The sequence below is a fragment of the Protobothrops mucrosquamatus genome, unplaced genomic scaffold, assembly GCF_001527695.2.
Source record: "Protobothrops mucrosquamatus isolate PMUCROS unplaced genomic scaffold, P.Mucros_1.0 scaffold908, whole genome shotgun sequence".
In the NCBI taxonomy this organism is placed as follows: domain Eukaryota; kingdom Metazoa; phylum Chordata; class Lepidosauria; order Squamata; family Viperidae; genus Protobothrops; species Protobothrops mucrosquamatus.
The window spans coordinates 739-27553 of NW_015387160.1; the positions used below are offsets into that span (position 1 = coordinate 739).

Here is a 26815-nt window from a genome sequence, read left to right on the forward strand (position 1 = left end):
TCTTTGGTAGAATCGCAGCTGATGCAGTAAGATGGCAGCGTCTTTTAATGTCGCCGTTCCTGGGGGCAGTCCGGAGGGTGCTGTCGCCGGGATTTTCGGGCTGGGTTTGAGGGACTGCGTTCAGCACTACTATGGGTTGGCCTTGAAAAGCGCTTGGAGCGTGAGTGTGGGGACAGATGGGGCCGCTTGTGAAGCAATCTGGAACGAGGGTCGATCGGCCCTTGGCCGAAGCTAACCTCCCGAGTTCCCTGGGGTTTGGCGTAACTTCTAGCAGACGCGTAATTTCTAGGAGCCAGGAGTACGCAAAGATATGTGGCTGTGTGCTGCAGCTTTCAACATCGCGCAGCCCCAGTTCCTCATATGAGACGATGGCCGTTGTTCTGCAAGGATAAGGAAATTTCCCCATATTCTGCTGTTGCTGCTCCTGATTTCTGTGATAAAGACCAGATTTAAACGAAGCCTCCAAAACTAGGGTAAAATGTCCCTGGTGTCTTAAGTCCTATTTTTTTTAATAGTTGCACGAGGCAATAATTCGGATGAAACTTTCGCATCACTAAAGCTTGGTGTTAGGAATGGTAGATAAAGGCACGTTATTCTTGCTAGAAAAATAGAAAACTTCAGCCTCTGAAATTCTTTGCAGGTCTATAGAATTGCTCCTGCCTTTTGTTTAGGTATACATACCGTATTACCAACACCCAATAATTTACGGAGGCTGATGGCTTTTGAAAATTAATGATGAGAATAGAAGTCCGGAATACCTGGAGGACATCAGGTTAAGGCAATGCTGGGCATGATTTATAACTGAAACAGGCATTATAAATCAGACCTTTGCACAAATGTTGATGATGAAACTTGAATGTTTGAATTGTGTTGAGAATAGATAACAAGGTCCAGGTTCAAGGCATTGTTATTTGAGATATTTTTTCTAACCAGCCAGAGTAATTGAGCAGAGTGGTCATGCTTCAGATTCCTTTAGCGAAACAACATCATTTATCAAGACCTAGGCCAGGGGTAGGCAACCTTGGCTCTTTTATGACTCGTGGACTTCAACTCCCAGAATTCCTGAGCCAGAATGGCTGGCTCAGGAATTCTGGGAGTTGAAGTCCACGAGTCATAAAAGAGCCAAGGTTGCCTACCCCTGACCTAGGCAGTGTGTCTTCTCTGTTGCAGTAGATGCCCTCTGGAGTGACATCCTCATGCTCCGTGGCTCCCACTGTATAGTTTTCTGGAGGTTGTTAAAACTGTGGTCTCTGGCTTGGGCTAGCATGGATTCCAAACTTTTGCTAGTTTTAACTGCTCTGGGATTTGTTTAACCATTGCATTATTCCAGATTGCATGGGTTGGGGTTTTTTTTGTAAACTATTCAATCTTTTGTGGACAGTTTCCAAGTCTCCAAATTGAATAAAGATTTGTCTTTCAACTTACTGCAGTTTTGTGTTGAGGTCACATGAGATGGGGATTATAATTTACTTGTCATAAAATCTACTGCAGGAATTACTGTGTAACTAATAAAACATTAATTAGCTGTACCTGTAAAATCAGGATTTGTACATGTGTATTCTGATTATGAATATAAAACAAGGAAACCATACCTGTCACTTTTGTTGATGATCAGTGGCAGGACCTGAATGGAGACATAGTGGTTCTTCTGCTCCTACTGGATTTGTTAGTGGGGTTCAATACCATTAATTGTGGTATCCTTCTGGACTGCTTGCAATAGTTGGAGAAAATATTTTGCAATGGTTCTACTCCTTCTGAGCAGGCATTTCAAATTGGGGAAGAAGAGTTGAGGCCTCTTCCCTTTTTAAAAATCTGGGTGCAATCATTTGTCAGATTGGGTTGAGGCAGGGGTGTCAAACTGCCGGCCGACAGGCCGGTTTCATCATACCGAAGCCGTGCCCAGCTATGCAAAAAGAGTCACAATACATCACGACATGTGACGTGGCGAGTTTGACAGCCGTGGGTTGAGGTGTCATCAGTTTACCTTCACCCCGGGCAAAACAGTAGATGGATGGAAGTACTGAACAAGCACTTAGAAACTGTGGGGAACTGGATGAGACACATGGGCTAAAGTTGAATCTTAGCAAGATGGATTTGCTGTTTGTATAGAAGTCCTCTGGCTCCAGATTAGTTCTATCCCTCATTCCATATGGATCTGAACATATGAAGGAGCAAGTGCACACTTTGTAAGTTTTTCTCTGATCTCATAGTACCTGCTAGATCAGCAGGTAGACGTTGTAGCCAGAACAGCCTTTGCCCAGCTTTTGTACTAAAGTCAATTGTGAGTTATTATTATAGTAGTACAACAATGTTACTTGACAGCCCTGATGAGCATTGAGACCCCCAATGTAATATATTCTGATTAGAGGCTGAATTCCACATATTGATTTCAATTATCAGCCATATCCTTGGTTTCAGGCATCTAGCAGAATTCTCCTTAGCATCATTCATTATTTAGCATTTGCCCTTAGCTCTGATTGGAGCAGTAAAAATAGACAAATTTATAATGCTAATTTTCATAGCTATATTTCTCATTTTGTCTACAAAGTTTTCTGGGTACCATTGGTAACAAAAGGTTGAAGCAGATTAACAGCTTAATCTGTTGCATGTTTAATTGGGGATTAATTTGATTTACTTGCTAAAGTTGTTCAGAATTACTGTTTATGGCCATAGTCCTTTTTTGCACGCTTATCTGCAAGCTCCTAATAGATTTATATTGGAGTAAAGAAATATTAGGTCAGGTCAAATTTCACTTACTCTACAATATGATTAATTGACTAATATTTATCTTATTTGCCAGCATATATTCAACAAATCTAAAATATAGAGTTTCTGATAATACTGTAGTCACTTCTAGAAAAGGAAGAAAAGTAAATACTGACAACTCAATTGATAAATAGTACTTGGCATTTATATGTGCAATTGCCCTGATTAATGTAATGTAAGTATCCCCTTTTCCCTTTTATGTTTATTATACATTTTAGCTGGGGAACATTTTATTAAATGCAATGATTATGAATTAATATGATCAAAATATGGAAATTATGTTAACAATTGTTCTGTCAGGCTTTAACTTTGTTTTCCTTCTTTAAAGGTTGTCTCATCATTTCTTGAAAATATGAGACCTGGTCCAGATCTCTTTGGTTTTTCATGGGAAATTATAATCGTTGCCATTTTTACTGTTTTACTGTTCTTATGCAGGATGTATAAGTCAGTAAGTATGCAATAAGGCATTAAATTGGAATGCTGTAAAATCATTCTGTTAAGCATCTAGCTAAAGTAGATTTTTATACCATGTTCCTATGCATGCTTATTTGCCAGTAGGTCAATTTATGGATAGTCATGTTAAAGACTATAATCCTAAATTGCTATATAGATTCAGGAGGAGGATCCTCTTTTCAATCAAAATATATAAAATTTGTATTGGAAATATTTTTAAAATAAAATTAAGCTTAATAAATTTTGAGAATTATTAGCAAATTTTATTTTCTTTGACTAAACCTCTTTTGATTTGGAATATTTAACACAGCATAATTTGACATTTTCAAATCTAATTTTGTGATTTATAATTATATAAGAACAGCACTTTGCAAAATGTAACTTATAATGAAGTATATAAACACTTTTCCTTTCTTCTTAAATTAGCTTTTGGTAAAATCTCTCTTACGAAATGATGATTATACAACCCTTCCTTCCTTGTCCTATTTAAATATCTTGGTAAACATCCCCTTGTAACCTAAAGCATTATACAAAATTTAGTTTACTTTTTGCTTATATATTTTCAAAATAATACAACAAATAAGTTATGGGAAAACATTGCAACATTTCAAAATTGCCTCCATTTTGGAAATGCTTGCAATTTTGAGGCAATGTATTTTTATTTTTTGATTTCTATAGCCTCCCATTTCAAGTGAGTCTCATAAAACATAGAATAATTTTAAAAATTAAGACAATTAGACAGTACAAAATCAATATATATAGTATCAAATGAAACTATTAATATAGATCAGGGCTCTTCAAACTTGGCCCCTTTATGACTTGTGGACTTCAACTCCCAGAATTCCTCAGCCAGGGCATGCTGGTTGAGGAATTCTGGGAGTTGAAGTCCACAAGTCATAAAAGGGCCATGTTTGAAGACCCCTGTTATAGATAGCAATGTAGCCAGGAAACGGGGCCCTTAATACACTTAGGGCACATAAACAAGTCTTTATGACCTTGCAAAAAACCATGAAAACTACCACCTCCCCGCAAAAGAGGAGATTGGAGACTGGACAAAAGCTGTCTAGACTAGTTGGGTCAAGTGATGGCCCTTTCAGGAGAGGACACACCACTGCCTCTTTAAGAACCAAAGGAACCATTCCCTCCTTCAAAGAGTTATTAGCCCCCTCCCAGGCACCCTTAACTAATCGGGAGGGACACTGATCTAACACAGAGCTGGCCAAACTAGCAGCCACAAGAGCTCTGTCCAGTTCCTACAATGCAGCAGGACCAACCCCCTCCTCCCCCAAATACCCTTGCAAGACTTCATTCCTATAGCCTCTGTGCTGGCTTAAAGTTCAATGCAAGCAACTTCATCCGCTAAGTATGCAGCATATTCCAAAGAGCAAACCTGCAAGTAAGACCCAATATTGTTCCCTTTAGGGAGGCACTTTGTTGTTCAAAATAGGGCCGCTAGGCGACTATCTGCAGATGCAATAGGGACAAAGAAATAATTATGTTTCCCACCATTACCACACAAGATAGCTTCTCATGATTACTATAGCTCATGTTTGATCATCTTCAGTCCCTTTCATTTGTCAGCAGTACTCTAGGCATTTCTTAGCCCACTTTAACTCCCCCAACTTCTCTATATACTATGAGGTGGAATCTTGGGGATGGGGGCTGCTCAGGCACAATTCCATACAAGTCAATGACCACTCTCCTACTTGGGAGCAAAAGAGGTCTGGTTGTGAAAAATAATATGTTTTCTTCTTTCATAAGTCTATCTAACTTCACTTAAGATATTTACTTTCACTACTATTCACTGTGCTTGAGACTAATCAGGTTAAAAAACTTAGCTAATTGGGTGAATGTGGTTAGCTTTAATCTTGTTTTATTTCAGCTAATGTCTTATGATTGAAGAAAAAGCATTCTAGGAAAATACTATTATTCCACCCATTTTAGATATTTTATCTGAATTAGTGTAAGGTCTTTATGTTATGTTTGCTTCAACCCCCAAAATCTATTTTTTTTATTATGATACACTAGTCTTAAGACTTAAATTGAAATTTGAGTTTCAATCTCATCAGATATTGTAAACAAATTGCAATATTTGCTCTTTTGTTTTTTTGCAGGTTACAAGTAGACGTTATGTAGGTAAGTTAATTTATTTTCTGTGAGTTAGGCTTTGTAGATTGTGTTGGAGTCATTTTCTGTTAAAGGTTATAATACTCATCTCTTTTTTTTTAGAAAGAGAGAAGCAACTTGCCAATAATATTGCTGAACTAATTGAAGAGCGATGTAAATTAATGGATAAACTCAGTCTCCACAAAAAAGAGGTAATTTCAGTTATTTCAAATGTGAGCAAATAGGTATGGAAGGATAGGCAATTTATGGGGTTCACTATCAGAACTTGTTAGCAAATGGCCAAATTTGATGATATAAATTACGCCTTTTTTCTAAAATAAGGGTTGTCCCTGAAAGTAAATTTGGTTTTATGTGCCTTTCTGATGTAAAACGTATAGGAAAGATTTCTTAAGGTATGACTTCCTGTGTTTAAGAAATCTTAACTCACAATAAATACACTGGAGTTTAACCATCCTAACAAGGAAGAAGCCTCACTGAAATAAGCAAACGGAGTGTAAGGGACTCTATGAATAGTTTATTATCCCATTTACAGAGATAGCAACTTCTCTACTAAGTTGGAGGTAAAAGGTTATTGCTCTGACTAGAGCAGGAGACCTTACAGTGATGTCACCAGAAAGAGTGACAGACTCTTTTTAAACTCTTCTCTGGGCTTGAGGAAATTAAAAAGAATGGAAACAAGCAAGGTATTCCAATTCTGATCCTTAAATCTCTCCACCACCAAATGGCCTAGGCCAAAACCAGTTTCTGTTTCCATCTTGATGTGGGAGGAGCAGTGTTCCTGAAGAATCTAAAAATAGTTCTCTTTTATTTGAAATTTGGTTTTCATACTACAATATTTCCCTAACATGTTATTCTTGAAAGGAAACTGTGGCATATAATTTTAATAAAGTTATTCAACATGTACAATATCATATACTGTAAGTGCCTTGAGAATAATTAAACTTGAAATGTTAAACAGTTTTAAACCAATTCTTCTGACAATTTGTTAGAAACTGATAGTTTCTGTGCTAAATAATTGTTCATTTGTGCAATCTCAGATTGCTTTTGGATCAGTCTGTCATAAAGAATTAAAACAAATTATTTTGAACTATTGGAACAAAATGAGAAGTGCTTCTTTGTTTAAAATGTAACATGATGTTCTTGTTTTAGTATGCAGAATTGGAAAATACTCTGAAAGATGGCAGCTTTCTACAAGAGTCAACCATTGCATCAAATATTAAGGTAAAATTGGAAGAGACAGAACCACTTGTAGGGTATTCTGGTTTCTGGTTCAAATGTAACTATGACGGTTTATTCAAAAATCCCTTAGTATTTATTTGTGCTAAGTAAGTGGAATTCCAATCCCACATATTACAGTTAATAATAGTTTATAATATTGAGCAGCATAATCAAGTTAAGTTTTTCTTGTGTAAAGGTAGAATCTAAAATGTTGACAATTATAGCATTTCTGGTAAATAAAATTGAGGAAAAGATTTGAGCCATTTCCAAATAAATAGGGCAGCTTAAGCCATAATGTATGGGTGTTCAGGAAATAGATTATTAATATTCCCTAATATTAAAAGTCTGTTTTACTACAGGTTCTTGAAATAGAATTAGGCTATCAATTAAGCAAGCTTGTACATAACCCTTCAGTCAACTTAGAGATTTTGACTAGATATTCTTGAGTTAATTTGACGTATATACAGTTTGATAAATTTGCTTTAGGGTATTTTTTATTTATGGGGCTACTCCTAATTTGTGATGATTAATTACAGCTAAAGGTTTTTAGTAACTATTATGTTCTAGATCACATGTACGTCTGAATGTCAGCATGTTTTAAATCTTGGTAATTTAGACAGAGTATGAAGAACTGAACAGTTCAAACTCGGCACTCAAGGATGAAATAGAACACTTAGAAAAAGAATTGAAAGAAGAGAAATCTAAACAATTGGAACAAGATGATTTGGTAAGTCTTCTATTAAAAAGCAAACTTTCTGAGGCAAAAATATTATAATACAAGTTGGGTATATGTTAAAATTAATATCTTGTTCTTTCATTTTTTAAAAAGTGGATAATATCTCATGGTTGATTCAGTTTTTCTTATTTTGATGAAAGTAAAATACATTTCAAAGAAAATATACATAGCACATCAAATTTTGCTTTTGTTTTAATTTCTTAATGTCTAATAATTCAATTTCTTAAACATTTCAATTTAATTACTTATGCTTGTGAGAGAGAATGTCAAATATTTCTTGATACTTGTAGTTGAAGATTAGAAAAAAGAAATAACAATACAATATTTTGAATAAGTTTTAATCTTCAACACAGTGCTATGATTTCACAAACTTTTGATTGATTCTGTGTATATTTTCTCAGAATTTATCTGTGTTATGCTCAAGACTGTTGGCTCCAAAATACTGTGCTAGGAAGAGAATGGATAAGTGGCGGGATTAAGTATCACAGGACTCTGTGACTAGAATGAATTATTCATTTCTTTTGGAAAATGGAGGAGTTACTATTTATCAAGTCAGAGTATTGGGGATTTTTTTTTGCAAATATTTAAAACATTAAAGAGGGAAAGGTGACAAGATGATAAGAGAATGACTTGACTCTTTCATATAACATATATGGCATCCTAACATTAATTGAAAATAATTTTGAACAATATGCCCAGATGAAAAAAATGTAATGGTAAACTACATGGTAATCAGTGCCCAGACATTTTGAGTTGGCAGTATTAATTACATTGAAGAAACTTTTATATAAAATAGTGTTTTAATATTTTTATAGATGGCTGAAATACAGGAAAAAAAGGCATCTTTAGAAAATGAAGCAAAATCTATCCAGTTTCAAGTCGCTGAGGTAAGCCGATATTTAACTTGATGTTTGTATAGGCAAGTGGGCATATGCATCAAAACAGTGTACTTAGAAAAAAAAGCTGATTCTGGATGTTGATATTTGACAACTTGTTAATTTCCTACTTAACTTAAAAAGATTTTTTTTAATGTAAAAGATTAGGCAGGAAAGCTGAGGTTGATATGTACCCCAGAATGGCTTATTTTATCTCCCTGGCATTGCCTGGATCCAAGGTTTTAATACTATCATAAATAGATTAACTCTCCTTAGTACTACTGGAATTGTCTGGTTTAGATAGTAATTGGGTATTTTGGGGGAAAAAATTGAGAATGCTTTATTTATGTTCTGATATATTGTCTAGTACTATATTGTCTAGTACTAGATCAATTTGACCAAGATCATCCTTTTGTTATCCAAAGTTTCTTATCTCCTTTTCAGAACTGAACCCATTGCTTAATCCTGTGTCATGAAAATACAGTGTTGTACAATATTCCTTTGCTTGAAAAAGCAAATATGATACATGATACAGTGCCAATATGATACATATAAATAAGGTCCCTTAATTTAAGGAAGGTGCTACAAAAATATTAAATAAATAAATAAATTGATGCATGCTGCTTAATATAATCTCCATGTCATTTAGGCCAAAACCACATTAAAAGTATATGAAATTAACAGAGAGAGATTGAAGACCTCTTTGCAAGATGCAGTAGAGGAAAACAGACATCTTCATGAAAGTGAAAAACAAGTATGTACTTTTCACTGACTCTATACATACTTAGATTTTTATTCTTTAAACTTAAATATTGTACAAAAAAGAAGAAATTCATCCAAAGGAAGTTTTCACAGAGCTTCTGCTTTTATAAGTAATTGCATTTTGAGACTTTGTTTTTCAGCAGATAAATTTATTCAGTACTGATGAAAAAAGCCCTTTGGGAAACCATTTATAACCCATCTGGTGGATTACTGGGTCAGTTGAAAGTGGAAAGAAGATCATGTGCATAAAAAGGAGTGGGGGAGACAAGGGCAACATAATATCTCTAAGCTCTAATTCAGCTTTTGCTATTCAGTTTGTTTTTTGTTTGATTTGTAACACGTTTCTTTGATATAATATAGTGATTTTGCAAACTTCCCTCTCTAGTTATTACAAGAAGCTGAAGGATGGAGTGAGCGATTTAGTGAGCTAAATGAGCAGATAAAAATGTATGAATCATCTCAAGCAGATCTGGAGGAAGCTCTTAAAAATAAAGAAAGTCAAGTCAAGGTACACATATTTCTAATTTTTTAGCATTGAGTGGTCTAGCAAAAATATTATAGAGATTGTTCTCAGAAAACATATTCAGTAGATTTTAAATGCAAGTGGCTGTTTCAGAAATCAAATAAACCACTGCTAGTTAGAGATTTGTGGTGCCTAATAAGGAGAACATGCTTTCATGCTTTGGCTTCTGTTTTAAAATTGTCATTGAATGGAAATTGAAATTTGCCTCGCATTCTGTAAATTCAATTTTGCTAATATTTACTTGCCACAGTAGTTCCTAAAAACTTTTTTTCTCTCTTGGAAGAAGCTGTCATATTAAGATTCACAATATCCATAAAAGTGTAGTTTTAAGCATGAAACATATTACCTTGATATTTGTTTAATATAGAGTCTAAGATTAATTCACACTAACTTTCTCTTTCTCTCCCTCTCTCTCCCCCCCCTTCTCTCTATTCTAAAATACTGCTTAGTCTCTGACAGACTGCTTGTTAAGGATGAAGGACTGGAGCTGTGCAACAGGAGAGCATGATTCTGTGGGTGACAACTACAAGGATAATGATATAAAGAATGAAACAGAAAAAGAGCAGCACTTGGGTAAAAATATTTTCAGATTTCAAATAGGAAACCACTGTCATTATAGACTTTGTCTTCAAAAAGAAATAAATTATAATACATGTTTGTAGAGAATAGCCTATATCATTCAAGGCATAATGTTTTTTTCTCCAAAAGCTTTATATTAGTATACTAGCTGTACCCGGCCATGCGTTGCTGTGGCTCAGTCTGGTTAAATGGAAAAGAAAGAAAAGAGAAAGCGCACGTTTGTAGTATGTTTAATTTCACAATGCTAGTATGTGTTGCTTTTACATCCAACAGATGGCGCTGTTTTTCAAAAACATGTTTTTACCTGTCACAGGTGTGACATCTATACATCTATATAATAGTAGGTATATAAAAACACGCGCGTATTCGAATGCAACGTTGTGTCAAAATTTCAAAGCAATCGGTGAAGAACTTTCAGAGATTTAAGATTTTGAACAAACGAACATTTACATTTTTATTTATATAGATTCTGGATTTCTCAGGGCTGCATGATGTTAAGATCAGATTTTTTTTTTCAAAATCATCCTTTGAAGTAAGATTAAAAGCAACAGTAAAAAGAAGTCTTTGGATGTCCTTTTCCCTCGCACTCACACCCCAATTCCTTAAGTAGAAATTGCAGCATCAGCAGCATCCACTTGGGGGTCAGCTACATTTATCTTAAGGATAAAGTAACAAAATGTTAAAACCAACTGAGAAATTCTGTTGCTTCTCAAAGGCTTAATAAATAAATCCTTGCTATCTTCCACATTCCTGTTTAAAGGTACATTAAAATGTTAAGAGAGAGGACAAAAAGAATATTTGTAGTGGTAGTGTTATTTTTGTAAAATCCAAGATTATTTCTCTGAGTTTTACTTTTTCTCTCAATTTCTTTAATCAGATGTTCCAGAAAAAGAAACAGTAAAGAAGCTAATTTATGCCGCAAAGGTAATTGAGTAATTTTATGAAGGTTTTAACTATTTTAAAAATCTGTAAAGATTAGCATGTAAAAAAAGGTATTTGGACTATGAGAAAATACTTTATACATTGAAGGTCAGGATATTGACTTTTGGGAGGAGCTATAATTGCCAACATTGTCCTCCACTCTCCTTCAAGAATGGAATTCTCACTGGAACTCTGGATTCAGGCTAATTTTTAAATAATATATTTAGAAACAAAATGGTACATTGGTTGCATTTCATTGGACAATGTTCCCTGCACTTGTAAATTATAGTACAGACAGAAAATTAATTACAATTCATATGATATTTGTTCTAGAGGTGCAAATGTATTCTTTCTAACAAAAACGATCTTACCTAGTTTATCTTCCTTCATTGTATAGCTAAATGCTCATGTAAAATCTGTGGAAACAGAAAGGAATCAAATATATTCAAAGTTAGCTGATGAAAAGAAAGCAAAAGAGGAACTTGCAGGTAAAGTACTCACAATTTTTCCATAGATTTTTAAGTGAGTAGGAGTAAGCTGAATATGCTATTTTTAAAATTAGGGGTTTTGAAAGTAATAATTTAGAAAAAAAAGCAATTCTTAGTTATCTCCTCCTTCGCTAAATCTGCTTATGCATGGTCTGAGGAAAAATTGCAGATGAAAAGTAAGTCCCTTTGTATGAGTGGACATTGGATGTCAGATTTAGCTTTTTATAATAGCAACTTTATTTAGATAATTAGGTATCTTTTAAACGAGAGTTATTCCCTAATATATTTTGAATAATTTCTCAGTTCTCATAAGATGAAAGAATCTAAATTTTTAATGATTTTTTTTAACAATATCCCTCACCAATTATTTAGAAAAATGTTGTCATCTGCTCTAACTTTAGCAAAGTTTTTTCCAGGTTGTTAATTTTTTTCTTTTTGTTATCCTCAAAATCTTAATGGTAAATTTGGAATTGATAAAAGTGGAACCATGAATATCATTTTATTTTTGTATGGGAGTGAATCTGTAAACACTGAAGTTAGTGAAAAACTGACTATAACATTAAGGCAGAAAAAATAGATTTTTTTCTGTTTGTTCTCTTCTCAAAATCAATAAAGAGTAGCTGAAACTTCTTATAGATACTGTAGAATATCATCCAGAACAGGAAAAAAAATAGTCTAATGGCTTTTGTCTTTACAGATTGATGAACAGTGGCTAGCAGTGAATGCTTTAGAACTGTGACCTATAGCATGACTTGAACTTCCATTTGAATCATCTTAATAGATAAAGCAATTCTCACTAATAGCACTCTAAAGACCCCACTGTGCTGTGTTTTTATGGAACACATTGAACCAGCATTGACTGTCTTTGTTGGAAAAAGAATATAAAGACTTAGATTTAATAATTGGTGGTATATCTTTAAAAGCAATAGCTCTTCCAGCAGACATTTTCTATGACTGTTTGATCAATCCTAAACATCAGCTTGCAAGTACTTTGGCCCATTTAAAATATTTAGACATTTATATGTCACTGAGTAACAGCTCTGTTTCCTGTTTTAAACTGGTGTGTCCCTATTTAAGCCAACAGTAAAACTCCATGTTCAGATACATATGGAAATAAATAATATTTTGCATTTTTGTAGAAGTACAAGTCATTTTTCAGCTATTAATACTAATATTAAGTTGTTATATTAATACTAATATTGAGGGTTTCTTTAAAAAGCTATAGCAATATGTACAATATTGTGGAGTAACAATAAAGCAGAATAAAATATTCCTGATCAAACTAAATCACGTTTTTTCAGAATGAGCTCATTCAATTTCTGAGTTTCAGTTTTATGGTTCCAGTATTTGCTTATTTGTACTTATTTCTTTATGACAGAACGGATTGAAAGACTACAAAGGGAACATGTCACTTTGCAGTCAGAAAATATAGAGGTTCAAAATGAAATGCAAAAGCTTCAGCAAAAGCTTAAAGTCATGACAGAACTGTACCAAGAAAATGAAATGAATCTTCACAGGTATTACTGGCAATGGATTTATTGGTTAATAAATCACACATTAATTTGTTACTAAATGTTATTTCTCTGTAATTGAATGCTTTCAATTTGTAGCACAATATATAACCTAAATTTGCCAAATTATTTTACTAGTTTACTCTCTTGTGCCAATATTGAATAGATTAATATTAAATTCAACTCTACAAGAGTTATTCAGTTACTCTAAATCCTACAGGATACCTTAAAAGAATTATTTTTATAATATTTACTATGTTTTTGGTTTATTGGAAATCATTTTGGAATGCAAAATCTTTTTTTTAACTAGTATGATCAATCTGTCATACAAAGAACTGAATTTTGCTTTTGAATTCTTTAAAAAGGCCTATTGAATATTATTTCACTGTGTAGCCTGAATATATAAAGATTTTAGATACCGAAATTGGATACTTTTTGTGTGTGTGTGTGTGTGTGTGTCTGATTCTGCCAATCACTTAAAGAACATAGAGACATCAAATAGTGAAAGTTTTAGTTTTACTTCCCATCGTCATTTTATTTGTACACATAAACACACCACATCCAACAAAGTTCTGCATTAAAACTTTTCAGAGTAAAATCATGCATCATTCAAAGACTCTATCCAAGTTCTTTTACTGCTCTTTTTATTTGGAAATTCCATATGTTTCTGTAGGGTATATTCTATAGTAAGTGCAAGTGATTTGCAGTTTTTGTAATAGTCATCTATTACCAGAACTGCAAAACACAAGTTTGCAAGTTTTTTGGAAATAATTTTTGTCAAAGTGGCTTTCATATGAAAACTAAAAAACAATAGAGTTATGACTAACGTAATATTTACTTTTTAAAAGGAAATTAACTGTAGAAGAAAAAGAACGTTTACAGAAAGAAGAAAAACTTTCCAAAGTTGATGAGAAAATTAATCATGCTGCTGAAGAACTGAATACTTATCGGTAATTTCACCCAAGTATTATAATTAAACAATTCCAAATTTTTGAAAAAGAAATAGAGATTAATTGGAAGAGTACCAATCTAGCATTGTACTTGAGATATTTCTAGTAGTGTTTCATGTCAGAGGAAAAAAGCATTGGCCCACAGATCTATGATGCAATATTGCACAACCTTGCAACCTTCTCGAGGGAAAAAAAAAGTTCTTGCAAAGTTGGAATTGATTGATTAAACTTTTTAGTCCCACCCAGTCTGCTGTTACCACTGCAGCCATGCCCACCGAATTGGCCACACCCACCGAATTGGCCACACCCACCGAATTGGCCACGCCCACCCGGCACTCGACGATTCATAAGTGGGTTTTGGGTTGCAGTTTGGGCACTCAGTCTCTAAAAGGTTCGCCATCACTGAGATAGCTGATGATTACTGAGAATCAGTTAGACATATTTATTATTCCTTTTTAAAATCACAAATACTAGCATGCTTAAATAGGAGCACGTCATTCAAAGCAACTTCAGTTAAAAGTAATTCCATTCACAATGTCTCCTGTCGCTTTTAGGCAAACAACGAGATTGCAACAGGGAGGTTCTGATACATTTGGTCCCCTTTTTCAATAATCTTTCCAACTTCACCTGGTTTATAAAAAATAAAACCAATTTGCTTATACCTAAATTATTTAATAAAGTTTTGTAACAATAATAACATAATTTCTCCTTGTAATAATATTGTATAGGCATCGGGCAAAAGATCTTGAAGAAGAACTGGAAAGAACTGTTTGCTCTTATGAGAAACAGGTATGTATTTTCTTAATTGAAAAATTTCCAAGTTTTTTTTACCTCATATAACATGGCTTCAGTTCTTTGGCCTTTTTTTAGGAAAAAAGGTTATCATTTGAAATTACTTTTCAGTGCTGTTCTAAATTATTTCAATTGGAATTTTCTTTGATTCATATCCTTCCTTTCATTCAGGAGCTCATATCCATTTAGCCATATTTAAAACTTCACAATTTTTTGTTTAAAGCTAATATGTAACTACAACTGAGAAACTAAGGCTGAGTCTCAAATCTACATGAAAGCAAATTGATACGACTTTTATTGAATCCTTTCAGTAAAATTTGTTGTCTGGTAAATATACATAGAAGTGTGGTTTTAAATTATTTTTGGTTTAGTGGCAGAGCTTTGTTGAAGCAACATTTTGTTGTAGCTTTACCGGCTTATATTCGATAGTATAAAGTACTTAAAAGTATTGTGTTCCATTTTTGATCTGTTAAAAGGAACATATAAAATGTCACTCAGTTTGATTTTATTTCTAAATTAATGTATAGTTTTGTTTTAATAGATTAACTCACATGAGAAAAAAGCTCATGATAATTGGGTAAGTTAAAGCACTATTTTATTGCCCATTTGAAAAAAAAATACAGCGTTGGTGTAAAGTGTTTTCAATATGTAGGTTACATATATGTTCAGCTGTTAGATTTTTTCCCCCTCAAAGACACATGATTGCAAATGTTTCAAAATGGCCCTGTTTCTTTACATTTTATGTTAAATTTTATTTTAATTATCAAATTTACAAACTGCCCATCTACCTCACCGAAGGAGGGATTATTTTTCCCTCTTAATTTTTTTTTAAAAAAATTCTTAATGCTTGGCTGTTTTTTTGTAAAAAAAAAGCTTAGCCATATTTCCTATAGCACATCAGAAAGATAGAGCAAGAAAATAGAGTAGTTACCAAAGCTTTCAAAAGTTCTCAGTGCAGAATTGCCACCCATATAGTTGAATACATATCTTCCCAGATTTTTTAAAAAAGATAAATCAGAAGTGCAATCTTAAAATCATTTTCTGTTTGTGGATGCTAAATACATTCTTTTCTGAATTATGACTTTCAGAATTTATTTTCTTTAAATACCAATAGTCCCTATTTGTTAAAAAAGATTGGATCTGCATGCTTTATCTGATTGTTATTTAAAGTAATGCATGGGCTTTAAAGGTAGTATTCTAGATTTTAAGTAAAAGAATTATATACTTGATTTTCAAAATATTTGTTGAACTTTCAAAAATTACAGCACATTTATTTATTTAGACAAAATTCTGATATGTGCTATATATTTGAAGTTGACAGCCCGGGCAGCTGAAAGACAACTGAATGATATGAGAAAGGAAAATCTACACAGAAGACAAAAGTAAGTATAAAGATGTTCATGTTTAGAAGTTTTAGCATTAGTTCTAAACAGTAATTTTATTAAACATTACTACTAAAGGATAACAATTGAAACACATAAAAGGAAAGAATAGAAAGTGCAGAAAAGAAAAAAATAGAAACAAAAGAAAGTAATAATAATATAGTAAAGAAAAAAAGATACATGGTATTTAAAGAAATTACTTCCCCCTTCATCATGTATAAATAATTTTCATAATTTATCACCTTCTTTTAAAGCACAACAAATGATCTTTCCCCCCCTTATCTCATCTCTCATTTATAAATAAATCCTTAAAGTTCAGTCCTGATTAACAAAAGCAAGGCCTCCTAAGAGTCAGTACATGGTTAAATCCAGGTGGTTATAAATGTATTTTTGAACAAGGGGGTGATTCTGTGTTATTCCACCACCTGGATCTAACAGTTCTAGATAATCTTTCTCCAGTCTTCAACTTTCCATTTTTAGAGAGATACTTTAGATGCTGTAGTGGGGGTGATGCATCTGTCCTGGCCCTGTGTGATGTCTTAGTGACTTGATTTTATCAGTCATGGTATCTTTCTGGACAGTTTCAGATATTGATAAAAGGACCATGGTGTTACAGTTGATATTGGTAGGGGAGGGATATAGGCCTAACTCCCTGTTTTGCAATGGTGCTCAGAGTTTTTCCCTGTCCAACACTATTTAACACTTACATAAAGCCACTGAATGAGGTCATCTATTGGAACAGAATTAATTATCATTAATATGCTGATGATATAAAGCTTTGTATCTGTACTCAGGGCTAACCAAGTGATGCTGTCAAGGTTTGTTCCTTGTGTCTGGAGGATGTAGTGGTGTAAATGGGAAAGCACAGGTTTTGACTAAATCCAAGCAACTCAGAATGATTAGGATATTTAGGACCTCTCCCTTTCTGAAAACTTATCTTTAGTTTTGTATAGAGTTGTTCTCCTCCAGAAAGAACTGCTTTGCATTTTGGAGGTCACCTTGAATTAGTGGCAGTAGATGCAGCTGTGATGAAGCGAGCCTTTGCACAAATTCATATTGTATGCCAATTGCACTTGATTCTGGATCAGGAAGTCCATTCGTGCTTTGATCATATCACACGTTGACTATTGCAATTTGGTCTACATCAGGCTGCCCTTGTGGACCATCCAGAAACCACAATTAATCAATAATGTAATGGGGTGTAGCCAGGAATGGGATGACATCATAACAACACTAAAGCTAAACTGGTTTCCTATAGGCTTTTGGGTGCAGTTCGTGGCAGTGGTGGGATTCAAATATATGAATAACCGGTTCTCTGTGTGGATGCTGCTTCCAGAAGTCCATTCTGGGCCTGGGCAACAAAAATTTAGCTACCAGTTCTGCCGAAGTGGTGCGAACCAGCTGAATCCCACCACTGGTTCATGGGCATACTTAAGATCACTACATAGAACAATGCTATCTAATGATACTTGCTCTGTCATGATTTCCTATCTTTCAGAACAGCATGTTCTATGATATTTGGATGGGTCTAGTCTTCTATAAGACTTTAAAAATGTATTTCTCCTTTTGTGTTCCCCCCAAATACTGGGTTAGTACAATGAATGAGCCTGCTGGAAAATGGATTTGGGATTTTGGATATGTTGAGTACTTCTGTTTGTGCTGTTTTATATTATGTTGTTTTATGTTCCTAGTTTATTTTGTTTTGTTTTTAGTCCTAAATTAGTTTCACAGAATCATTTTTGCAAGTTGGGGAGCCATCCAAATCATCTGTATGTATAAATCATTGAATCAGTCAATGCCTGTGATCTATCTGATTAACTGATTTTTCTTTGCAGTAGAAAAATTAAATGGTCGAAACAGTCATATGGAAAATCATAGCTTTTTGTTCCTTTTTTTAGTTTGACAGAAATAGAATTTAAATGCCATCTTTTGAAAAAAGATCCTTATGCTTATGATGATACAGCCACAGCATTTGGCAGAGGTATGGCTTTTTATTTAATTTCCAGTGCATTTTAAAGAATTAAATTCCTTAATTTTTGAATAAATATACTAACCTACCAATTCAAGTTAATTAGTATTTGCATTTCATTGAATTATAATACCTAATTTTGTTTCCCAGTGATTCTTAAATAAAACCTGCATAATTCCTTAAATGATTTATAAAAACTGACCTGTGTAATTGCAGGGCCAATAAGAAAAGTCAATCAGTTGACTTTATTATGTTCCAATTTAAACTTCAAATCTGAGCTGATAAATAATTGTTGTTCTATACACCCATTAACGTTAACTTTGTGAATTTTAGTATTTTGTTTTAACTGTTCCAGAGCAGTCCCCATATGGACCCTCACCAATGGGCAGACCTTCATCTGAAACAAGAGCTTTTCTTTCCCCCCCAACCTTATTGGAGGGTCCCTTAAGACTTTCACCTGTGCTTCCAGGTGGAGGAGGAAGAGGTACACTTCTCAAATTTGAAAACTTAATGATTCTGGATTCTCTCTCCTCTTAGTCTATCCCTCCTTTCTTGGTAATCATTCTGTAAAATTAACTTAAAAACAACCCTTTTCAGCTAAACTTGTATTATCTATATAAATAGTCTCTAGCATGGAGCTGAGAGCAGTAATTCCATATATCCAACTTTATGTATTACATATTTTTATGAAAAATCTGCAGAGAGGCTCCTCTTCATGAAGGCACTTTTTTACACTTCCTGACTGAAATTTTTTGTAAATCTTTGATCCACCAGTAATTATGAAGCCATTTGTATAAATATTAGTTTTGAAATTAATTTACTTTAAAAAAAAACCCTAAACCAATACTGCTCATTCATTAGATTAGTAAAACTGGACCAATGATAGTGTTTAAAACTAAAATAAATGAGATGAAAGGAAAAGCAGGTCATATTATATTACAATAAAATACCGTATGGGTTTTTCCATCTTAGATTGTTGATTGTGGCCTAAAGATAGCTTTAAAATTCTTATACTTTATTCCAAAACTGCTGGGCTAAGACAGTCTGGCATGAATAAGTATAATAAAGTAGGTAAGAGATCAACCCATGCCATAGTTTGAGAATCAGAATAAGATACTCAAACTGTTTACCTGCTTTTGAACTAAAATTAATTAAAAATAGAAAGGGTGAATAAGGTTGAATATAGTTTCAGTTTCCTTTCCTACCTGTTCAAAGTGCTTATTTCTCACTTATTCTTCTAAAATAAGGAAGACTCTTTTAACCTCTTTAAAAGATGTGGTGGGTCTCTTGGAGGAGGTTGGGTTTGGGACAGAGTTGGGCTCTGAGGGCAATGTTTACTTGAAAATACATAGTGATTAGGTTAATAAAAAGATTTCCTTCCTTCCTTTGATTTGTAAGAGGAATCTTAATATAAATGTGGATTTGTTTTCAGGGTGATAGTGATAGTTTTCAAAGCAGCAGCCTGACATGACTAAACAATTGCATACCTAAGGCAAAGAGAATACTAAGGAAATTTACAACTTTTGCAGACAGGACAAAACAAATAATAGTTTATTTCAAACTGGAGAATTGGAAGAAGTGTAAGCACAGGCATCTCCTCCCTTTATCCTACTTACACCCTCTTACTGCATATTTGTACAAGCTTTTGTATATTTCCTGTACATATAAGCTTAAAGTTAATAGGACAGTACAAACATAGGCAATTATAGAACCAGTGGCAGAGAAGAACACCCTGATGAACCTCAGCGATACAAAGTTTGAGCGTTTAACAGCAATTAAGAACAGTGCCAGATTCAAAGATTCACAGTATTTTTAGAGTTCCAGACACTTAACAAAAGTCTTAAGGAATATAAACAGGCTTTCAACAATGCATGTTTGTGGTCAGATAAAAGTTTTATCTGAGAGCCAGCTTGGTGTAGTGTTTAAGGCATCAGTCTAGAAACTGTGTTCTAGTCCCACTTTAGGCACAAAGGTAACTGGGTGACCTTGGGCAAGCCATTTTTTGTCTAGCCCTAAGGAGGCAAAGGCAAACCACTTCTGAAAAACCTTTTCTCTGGCTAGTGTTCACTGGCCCAATTCTGATCAGAATGTGTGTGAAAGTGAAAACACATACCCCTTTTTAATTATATGAAGAGTTCTTTAATGTCCATAACATATGTGAATTTTCTAATTTCAGAGGTTTTACTGCTCTAGATTGGGCCAGTGGGTGGATGTAGAAAGCTTACACATCCCTGTTAAATTGCCAGGTTTTTGAGATGTAAACAAAAAAAAAATCAGACCCAGGTAAATCGGTTCAGAATTTTTCCACCTTTAACATATAAGCTGTACAGTTGAAAAACAAACTGAATTTTTTTAGGAAGAAAAAAATAACAATAAAAAGTGTACAATAACGTGGTTGCATAAGTATGCACACCTTTAAACTAATACTTTGTTGAAGCTCCTTTTCATTTCATGACAGCATTCAGTCTTTTGGGGTAGGAGCCTATCAGCATGGCATACCTTGTCCTTGGAATCTTTGCCCACTCTGCCTTGCAAAAAAGCACTCCCAAGTCTGTCAGATTGCAAGAACATCTCCTATGCACAGCCCTCTTCAGGTCACTCCCACAGATTTTCAATTGGATTCAGGTTTGGGCTCTGGCTGAACCATTCCAAAACTTTGATCTTCTGGTAAAGCCATTCTTTTGTTGATTTGGGTTGTTGTTGTGTTGAAATGTGAAATTCCTCTTCATCTTCAGCATTTTAGCAGAGTCCTAATATTTGGAACTGTTCATAATTCTCTCCACCTTGATTAAAGCCCCAATTCTAGCTGAAGAAAACAGCCTCAAAGCATAATGCTGCCACTACCAAGTTTCAATGTTGGTTTGATGTACTTTTGGTAATGCACAGTGTCATTTTTGCACCAAACATACTTTTTGAAATCATGGTCAAAAAGTTCAGCCTTGGTCTCATAAGATCATAACACATTTTTTTCACATGCCTTTATCAGACTTGATGTAGGTTTTTGTGAAATGCAGTCGGACTTTTCTTTGTAAGAAAAGGCTTCCATCTTACCTCCGTATATCACAGCCCAGACATATGAAGAATACAGGAGATTGTTGTCACATATAGTACACAATCAGTACTTGCCAGAAATTCCTTTAAAGTTGCTATAGGTCTCTTGGCAGCCTCCCAGCTCAGTTTTCTTCTTGGGCTTTTTTTTCCATAAATTTTGGAAGAATATACACTTCTTGGTAATATCACTGGTTTTCTCTACTTGTTGTTGTCTTCACTATGTTCCATGGTCAATTTGTTTGTACTCTTCTTCTGACTGATACCTTCCAACAATGAGATCCCTTTGACATTTGTAAGCTCTTTGCAGACCTGGCTTTTGGTATAAGAGGCAACTGAATAAATGTCAGAAAAATCCTACTAAAACAGCTGAAATTTATATGGATTTGATCAGTCACTTTGCTTGATGGCAGATGTGTACTGATTACTATTTATCATCAGTTTGAATGCAATCAGTTAATTCTCAATACAGCCACATCTCTACTTGTAAGGAAGCATACTTATGCAACCATGCTATTGTACTTTTTATTGTTATTTCCCCCCTAAAAGATATGTTTGTTTTTCAATTGAATTATACAGCTTATATGTTATATTAAAGGTTGCAAAAAAATCTGATTTATCATGGTCTGATATTTTTACATCTCAAAAGCCTGGCACTTTAACTGGGTTTTCTATATCCACTATACATCTTGGAGAATCAATATTCTAGCTGCATGATACAAAGTTTACATAAATGTATTGTGAGCCAGCTTAAATATCACAACACATTATGTTTTATTATCCTATTTGTAACTTCAGTGAGATTTTACTTGTGTATATTAATCAAATTTATCTTTTCACCTAAACTTGATAAATGAGTAATTTTTTATGATAAATATGACACAGACTTATATGTTTTGAAATGGACATTGTTTTGGTATTTACAGGTTCAGTTAAGACTATTAGATATTGTGCTAATTGGATTCATTGTAATTTTTTTGATTAGGTTCAAGAGGACTGGGGAATCCTGGCATAACTGAAGTTGTTAATGAAAGAGGAGAGCTGAACATCAATAGGTTATCTGATCCACACAGGCCACCTTCTGACACTGGATCTTTGTCACCTCCATGGGATAGAGATCACAGAGTAATCCTTTCTCACCCAGGTAACAAAACATGGTCTGCCCTTCTTTGCTAAATGCAGAAATGAAACTACATTGAAATATTCCTGGGAACTACTTTGAAATGGATCTTTGATTTGGATTCAGTGGATAGATATGTACAAATCATTTGAAGGTGGTGTACTTTAAAACATGGTTTTTTCCTCAGAATAAATATTTATTTATTTACATCCCACCTTTATGAATTTTATAAGTAGCTCAAGGTGGAGAACATACATAATACATCCCTTTTTTTACAGAATTAGCTGATTTAAACATTTTAAGGGGTATATTTTTGGTTCATTTAATCCAAAACCTATATGATTAGAACCCTAGAACCATTTCCAGATTACATATTTCTGAAAATATATAAACTACCCTCATAGTACTGATATTCATCTAGTCCATTTTTTTTTTAAAAAAAGGGATGTCCCAGGAATTCTTCAGACTAGTATAGTTGAATATTTTTTTCTAGCATCATATGTTATAGATTAATTCTCCAGAGAAGATATGTTTACAGAGAGAAATCCAACATTGAAATGTAGAGGAATTGCCTGACCATGGGAGTTATTAAACAGCCTGCTTTCTGGAGTTATTGGGGCTCCATTACAATAACTGGATAGCAATTTTTGCGAGATGGCATGGGCAATTGTGTGGATTAGAGGACTCCACTTTCCCTTTCAATCTTAATGATTTTATAATTCTATATTAAGTATATAATAAGTATCAGATGTCCATTAACATTTATTGGGAGCATGTGCTCTTGTCTCTTATAGTTAACTTGTATGTACTGGTGTATAAGGAATACAAAATAAAATAAGCTCTAGGCATTGTTCAGGAATTCTTCTGAAAGAGCTTTATTATTTTTTTTTATTAAACAGTAGGTCACCTCTATAATGAGCAATCTTTTCCTCCTCGGAGACCAGAAAGATTTTATTCCAATCCTCTAAACTCTGGAAGGCTTTCAGGACCAGCTGAACTAAGAAGTTATAACACGCATTCAGTTGATAAAACAGGTTGGAATTGTAGTTTTAAAATACTTGAATTTAAAAGTAATTCTTTAGAACCTAGACAAATGCACATTTTCAGGCTTTAGTTCTTCTTAGTAAGATAATCTAAGAATGTTAGTAAGACATCTAGGTATGTTAGTAGTAGGTGTGATATGTTGAAAGCTGTGTTCTGTGCCCTCTGCAGTAGAGCTCTTTCCAGTTTCTCACATAGAAAGAAGCAGTGCTGGAAGTTAGGAAACAAGTGAATCTACTTTAACCGCTCATCAGATGTGGAAAATAGCTGTGCTGTGAGAATAGGAGATAATGTGTGCAACTAATCTTTCTCCCATGCTGCCCCATAACAGCCTTTTCAGGAACCTTGGCTGTTCTCTCAGGCGGTGTATGTTGCATGGGGATGCATCTGCCCATGCATATGAAATCAGGTAGAAGAACATTAACAGGATTGAGGGTGAAGGGAGGTTTACTTAGAAAGGAAATATGAAAAGAAAACATCTGTTTTAAAAACAGAACTAAATACAGCCCAATACACTTAAACACGATTTCACACTAAATATATATTTAAGACGTTTAATTCAGCACTAGTAATCATTGGTTATTCAGACTTGGAAACAAATCATCATAATAAATGACTTCATTTTCAGTAGCATGATATTTAAGCAGCATTCTTGATTCTTGCACGCCAGCCATGCAAGCGTGAAAAGGGAAAGTTTTAAATGTTCTGTGCAGGAATGTTAACATTTATTTATTTTGTATCTGTATGGGGGGGTTAATTTTTTGAACCCGAAGAAGCATTCATGTTTCTCATTTAGCATTTGTGCTTAACAAATGTGTGAAAACATTACATTTGACATTGTATCTTGTGTTTATAGCCATCTGGAAGGAATACGTTTGTGAGTCTGCTTAAGGTTAAAATGTGCTTTCCTTTCCTTCACATCCAGATGGACCATCATCTGAAAATAACTCCAGAATGGACATGAGTGGAGATGAAATAAGAGATCATGCCAATGGCAGTGTAAGTAAAACACAGAAAAACAGAGAGAAAAAGAAATAAATTTTAAATTTGCAGCGCTGGAACTGATTTTGTATAATTTGTATTTTTGTGTATCTTTATTTATATGAATGCTTCCATATTCTAACACTGAATAAATGTTAGTTCAAGCAGTGCTTTTATAACTGAAATGATTTTATAACTGAAAAAGCAAAAGGAAAGAAAGAACACGAGGTTAAAAATAGTTGTTTGGTAATGGCTGGACCGTGCATTTTCTCTATAGCAGGGTTCTGCAACCTTGACAACTTTAAGACTTGTGGACTTCAGCTCCCAGAATTCCTCAGCCAGCTCTGGGAGCTGAAGTCCACAAGTCTTAAAGTTGTCAAGGTTGCAGAACCCTGCTGTAGAGAAAAGGGCTTAGATTTCATCCTCGTTTGGTAGTTGTGCTCTCAGAAGAGAGAAGGCAATTTCTGCTGTTTTTCCCTCTCTTTTGAATCAGGGAAAACTGTTCTTCATTGAGGGAACAGATGCAGGGACGGCTTAGGGGGGCTCAGAGGAGAAAGTGGCTCCATGAAGATCCCACTTAACCCAGAGGGTTTTCACTGTAATCTCTCCCATTTGTGATTCATTCCGTTGTATACTATTTTAATTGATGTCTTTTCGCTTGCAGCTTTTGAAAATGGATTTGAATGCATTCTTTTTGGTTCATGCCTTTGCTTTGGATTCCATTTCTACTCTAGTCTGCTTTCATAAGGCACACATGTAAATGACAGGTGCTTTTCAAAAAGTTAACTTGCCTCCATTCCTTTATTTATTTATTTATTTATTTATTTATTTTACAGAATATGCACAATATACACCATCAGTCTCTTCCTCCTGAAAACGAAACCTTAGGACCAGGAATTGTGCCACCACCACTTCCCTTTTTGAGAGCTCCTCTAATGTCAATGGATCCTAGAGGACCTTTCATGAGAAGAGGCCCTCCATTTCCACCAGTACCTCCTTCTGTATATAGTTCCCAGGAATATTTCCCAAGGGATTTTGCGGGTTTGCCACGTCCTCTATTACCAAGTAAGTAGTAACTAGTTTCTAAATACTAAATAAATTCCTAGGAAAACATTCACAAACCATAAGTTGAAGCACCGTCCAAGAAGAAATTGATGTATCTGGATCTGATGTACCTTTTTCTGTTAGAATAACAATCCAATTTCCTTGCTTTTGAGATTTAATTCCAGTTAATTTGCCTATGTCGGGGATCCCCAACTCCCAGTCTGTGGACTGGTAACCAGGCCACACAAACAAAGCCCCAACCGTGGGATTGAGGCAGCACACAAAACTACGCAGTCTCCGGTCCGTGGAAAAACCTTTCTCCACGGAATTGGTCCCTGGTGCCCAAAAGGTTGGGGAACTCTGGCCTAGGTGCTTCTGATACATAATTTTTTTCCTAGTTTAAAATTCTTTTAAGAACATGAAATTTATTATTAAAGTTGTTGCTAAACTCTAGCTCTGTTTAGTAACAACTTATAGTTCTAGGACACATTCTTAAAGGTTCTTGAGGAGTGATGCCTCCCTGTTTGATCCAGATGTCATATGCCAGGTACCTAAGCTCTGCCCCAAAGCCCGTTTAAGGTGACCTCAGGCTAACCAAGAAATGCTGTCAAGGTTCCTTCTCCTTGAAGGCTGCTGAGGCCTAGATGGGGAAGGCCTTGAAGATCTGTTTTTTCCTCAGGCATTACAATGTCTTGTGAAAGATTTTTGCTAGGAATTTCAGCTGCATTATGTTGTATTGAATTATACTAATTTGCATTATGTCTTTGTATTGTTACAAAATCACTAAGTAGAAGCAGTCATCTTTTAAATCAGGTTAGATGGGTGGGTGGATGAGTGGATGGATGGATGGACTGATATGAGAACAGGCAAATCTAGCAAAGTTAATTAAAATTCATCTCTGATAAAAGGCTCATGAATTGGGAGCAGTCTTTCAGATTGATGTTTTCTTGATATCCCGATTTATTGGGAAACAAGAGTTCATTATATAGAGAGCATCAATTTGGCAAAGGCAGTTTTGAGAATGTGAAACATTCACCGTTTAAATCTTTTTTTTAATGAAACCATTTTATTGAGATTTTTTTTAATGTTGTCTGTTACTAGTTGTTTTGAATTATGTGTCCAATGTTAACTAGCTTTGCTCTAAATTCAGACTAAAAAGATGTTGATAATTCTCTTTGAACAGTGAGAGGTCCCTTTCCTATGAGGCCTTTTTCACAATATCCACCTCCTCCGAGGGCTGGCTTTTTTCCTCCTCCACCTCCACCGCCATCTGATAACAGAAATGAGGTTTCTGCTGAGTTAACACACCTGTCAACTGTATCATCTACAGATAATCAAGAATCACAAGAAACTGGTTGAAAATCATTTTGTTCTTGACAATTCTCTCGACTGAATTATTTCTTCTCAACTGAAGTAACTTGTTACTTAATCAACTCTATTATTGCTCAAATTGAAGCTGAATAGAGTAATTCTCAGGAGAGTGATCTGTAAATATTGGTTTAACTGTGAATAAATTATAACTGTACAGC

At 34.4% G+C, this 26815-nt stretch overlaps 1 protein-coding gene across 1 annotated transcript; it reads left to right on the forward strand.

Moving 5' to 3' along the window:
- On the forward strand, positions 1 to 26815 carry MIA2 (MIA SH3 domain ER export factor 2). Its single transcript, XM_015819367.1, has 23 exons — positions 1 to 26; positions 3095 to 3214; positions 5334 to 5355; positions 5449 to 5537; positions 6496 to 6567; positions 7181 to 7291; positions 8116 to 8187; positions 8825 to 8929; positions 9323 to 9445; positions 9910 to 10033; positions 10917 to 10963; positions 11358 to 11448; positions 12827 to 12965; positions 13808 to 13909; positions 14638 to 14698; positions 15243 to 15278; positions 16016 to 16083; positions 17982 to 18064; positions 22086 to 22244; positions 23120 to 23254; positions 24187 to 24260; positions 25079 to 25307; positions 26470 to 26815. Exons 2-23 carry the CDS (start codon positions 3119 to 3121, stop codon positions 26643 to 26645), a joined length of 2214 nt encoding a protein of 737 aa, XP_015674853.1. The 5' UTR covers positions 1 to 26; positions 3095 to 3118; the 3' UTR covers positions 26646 to 26815.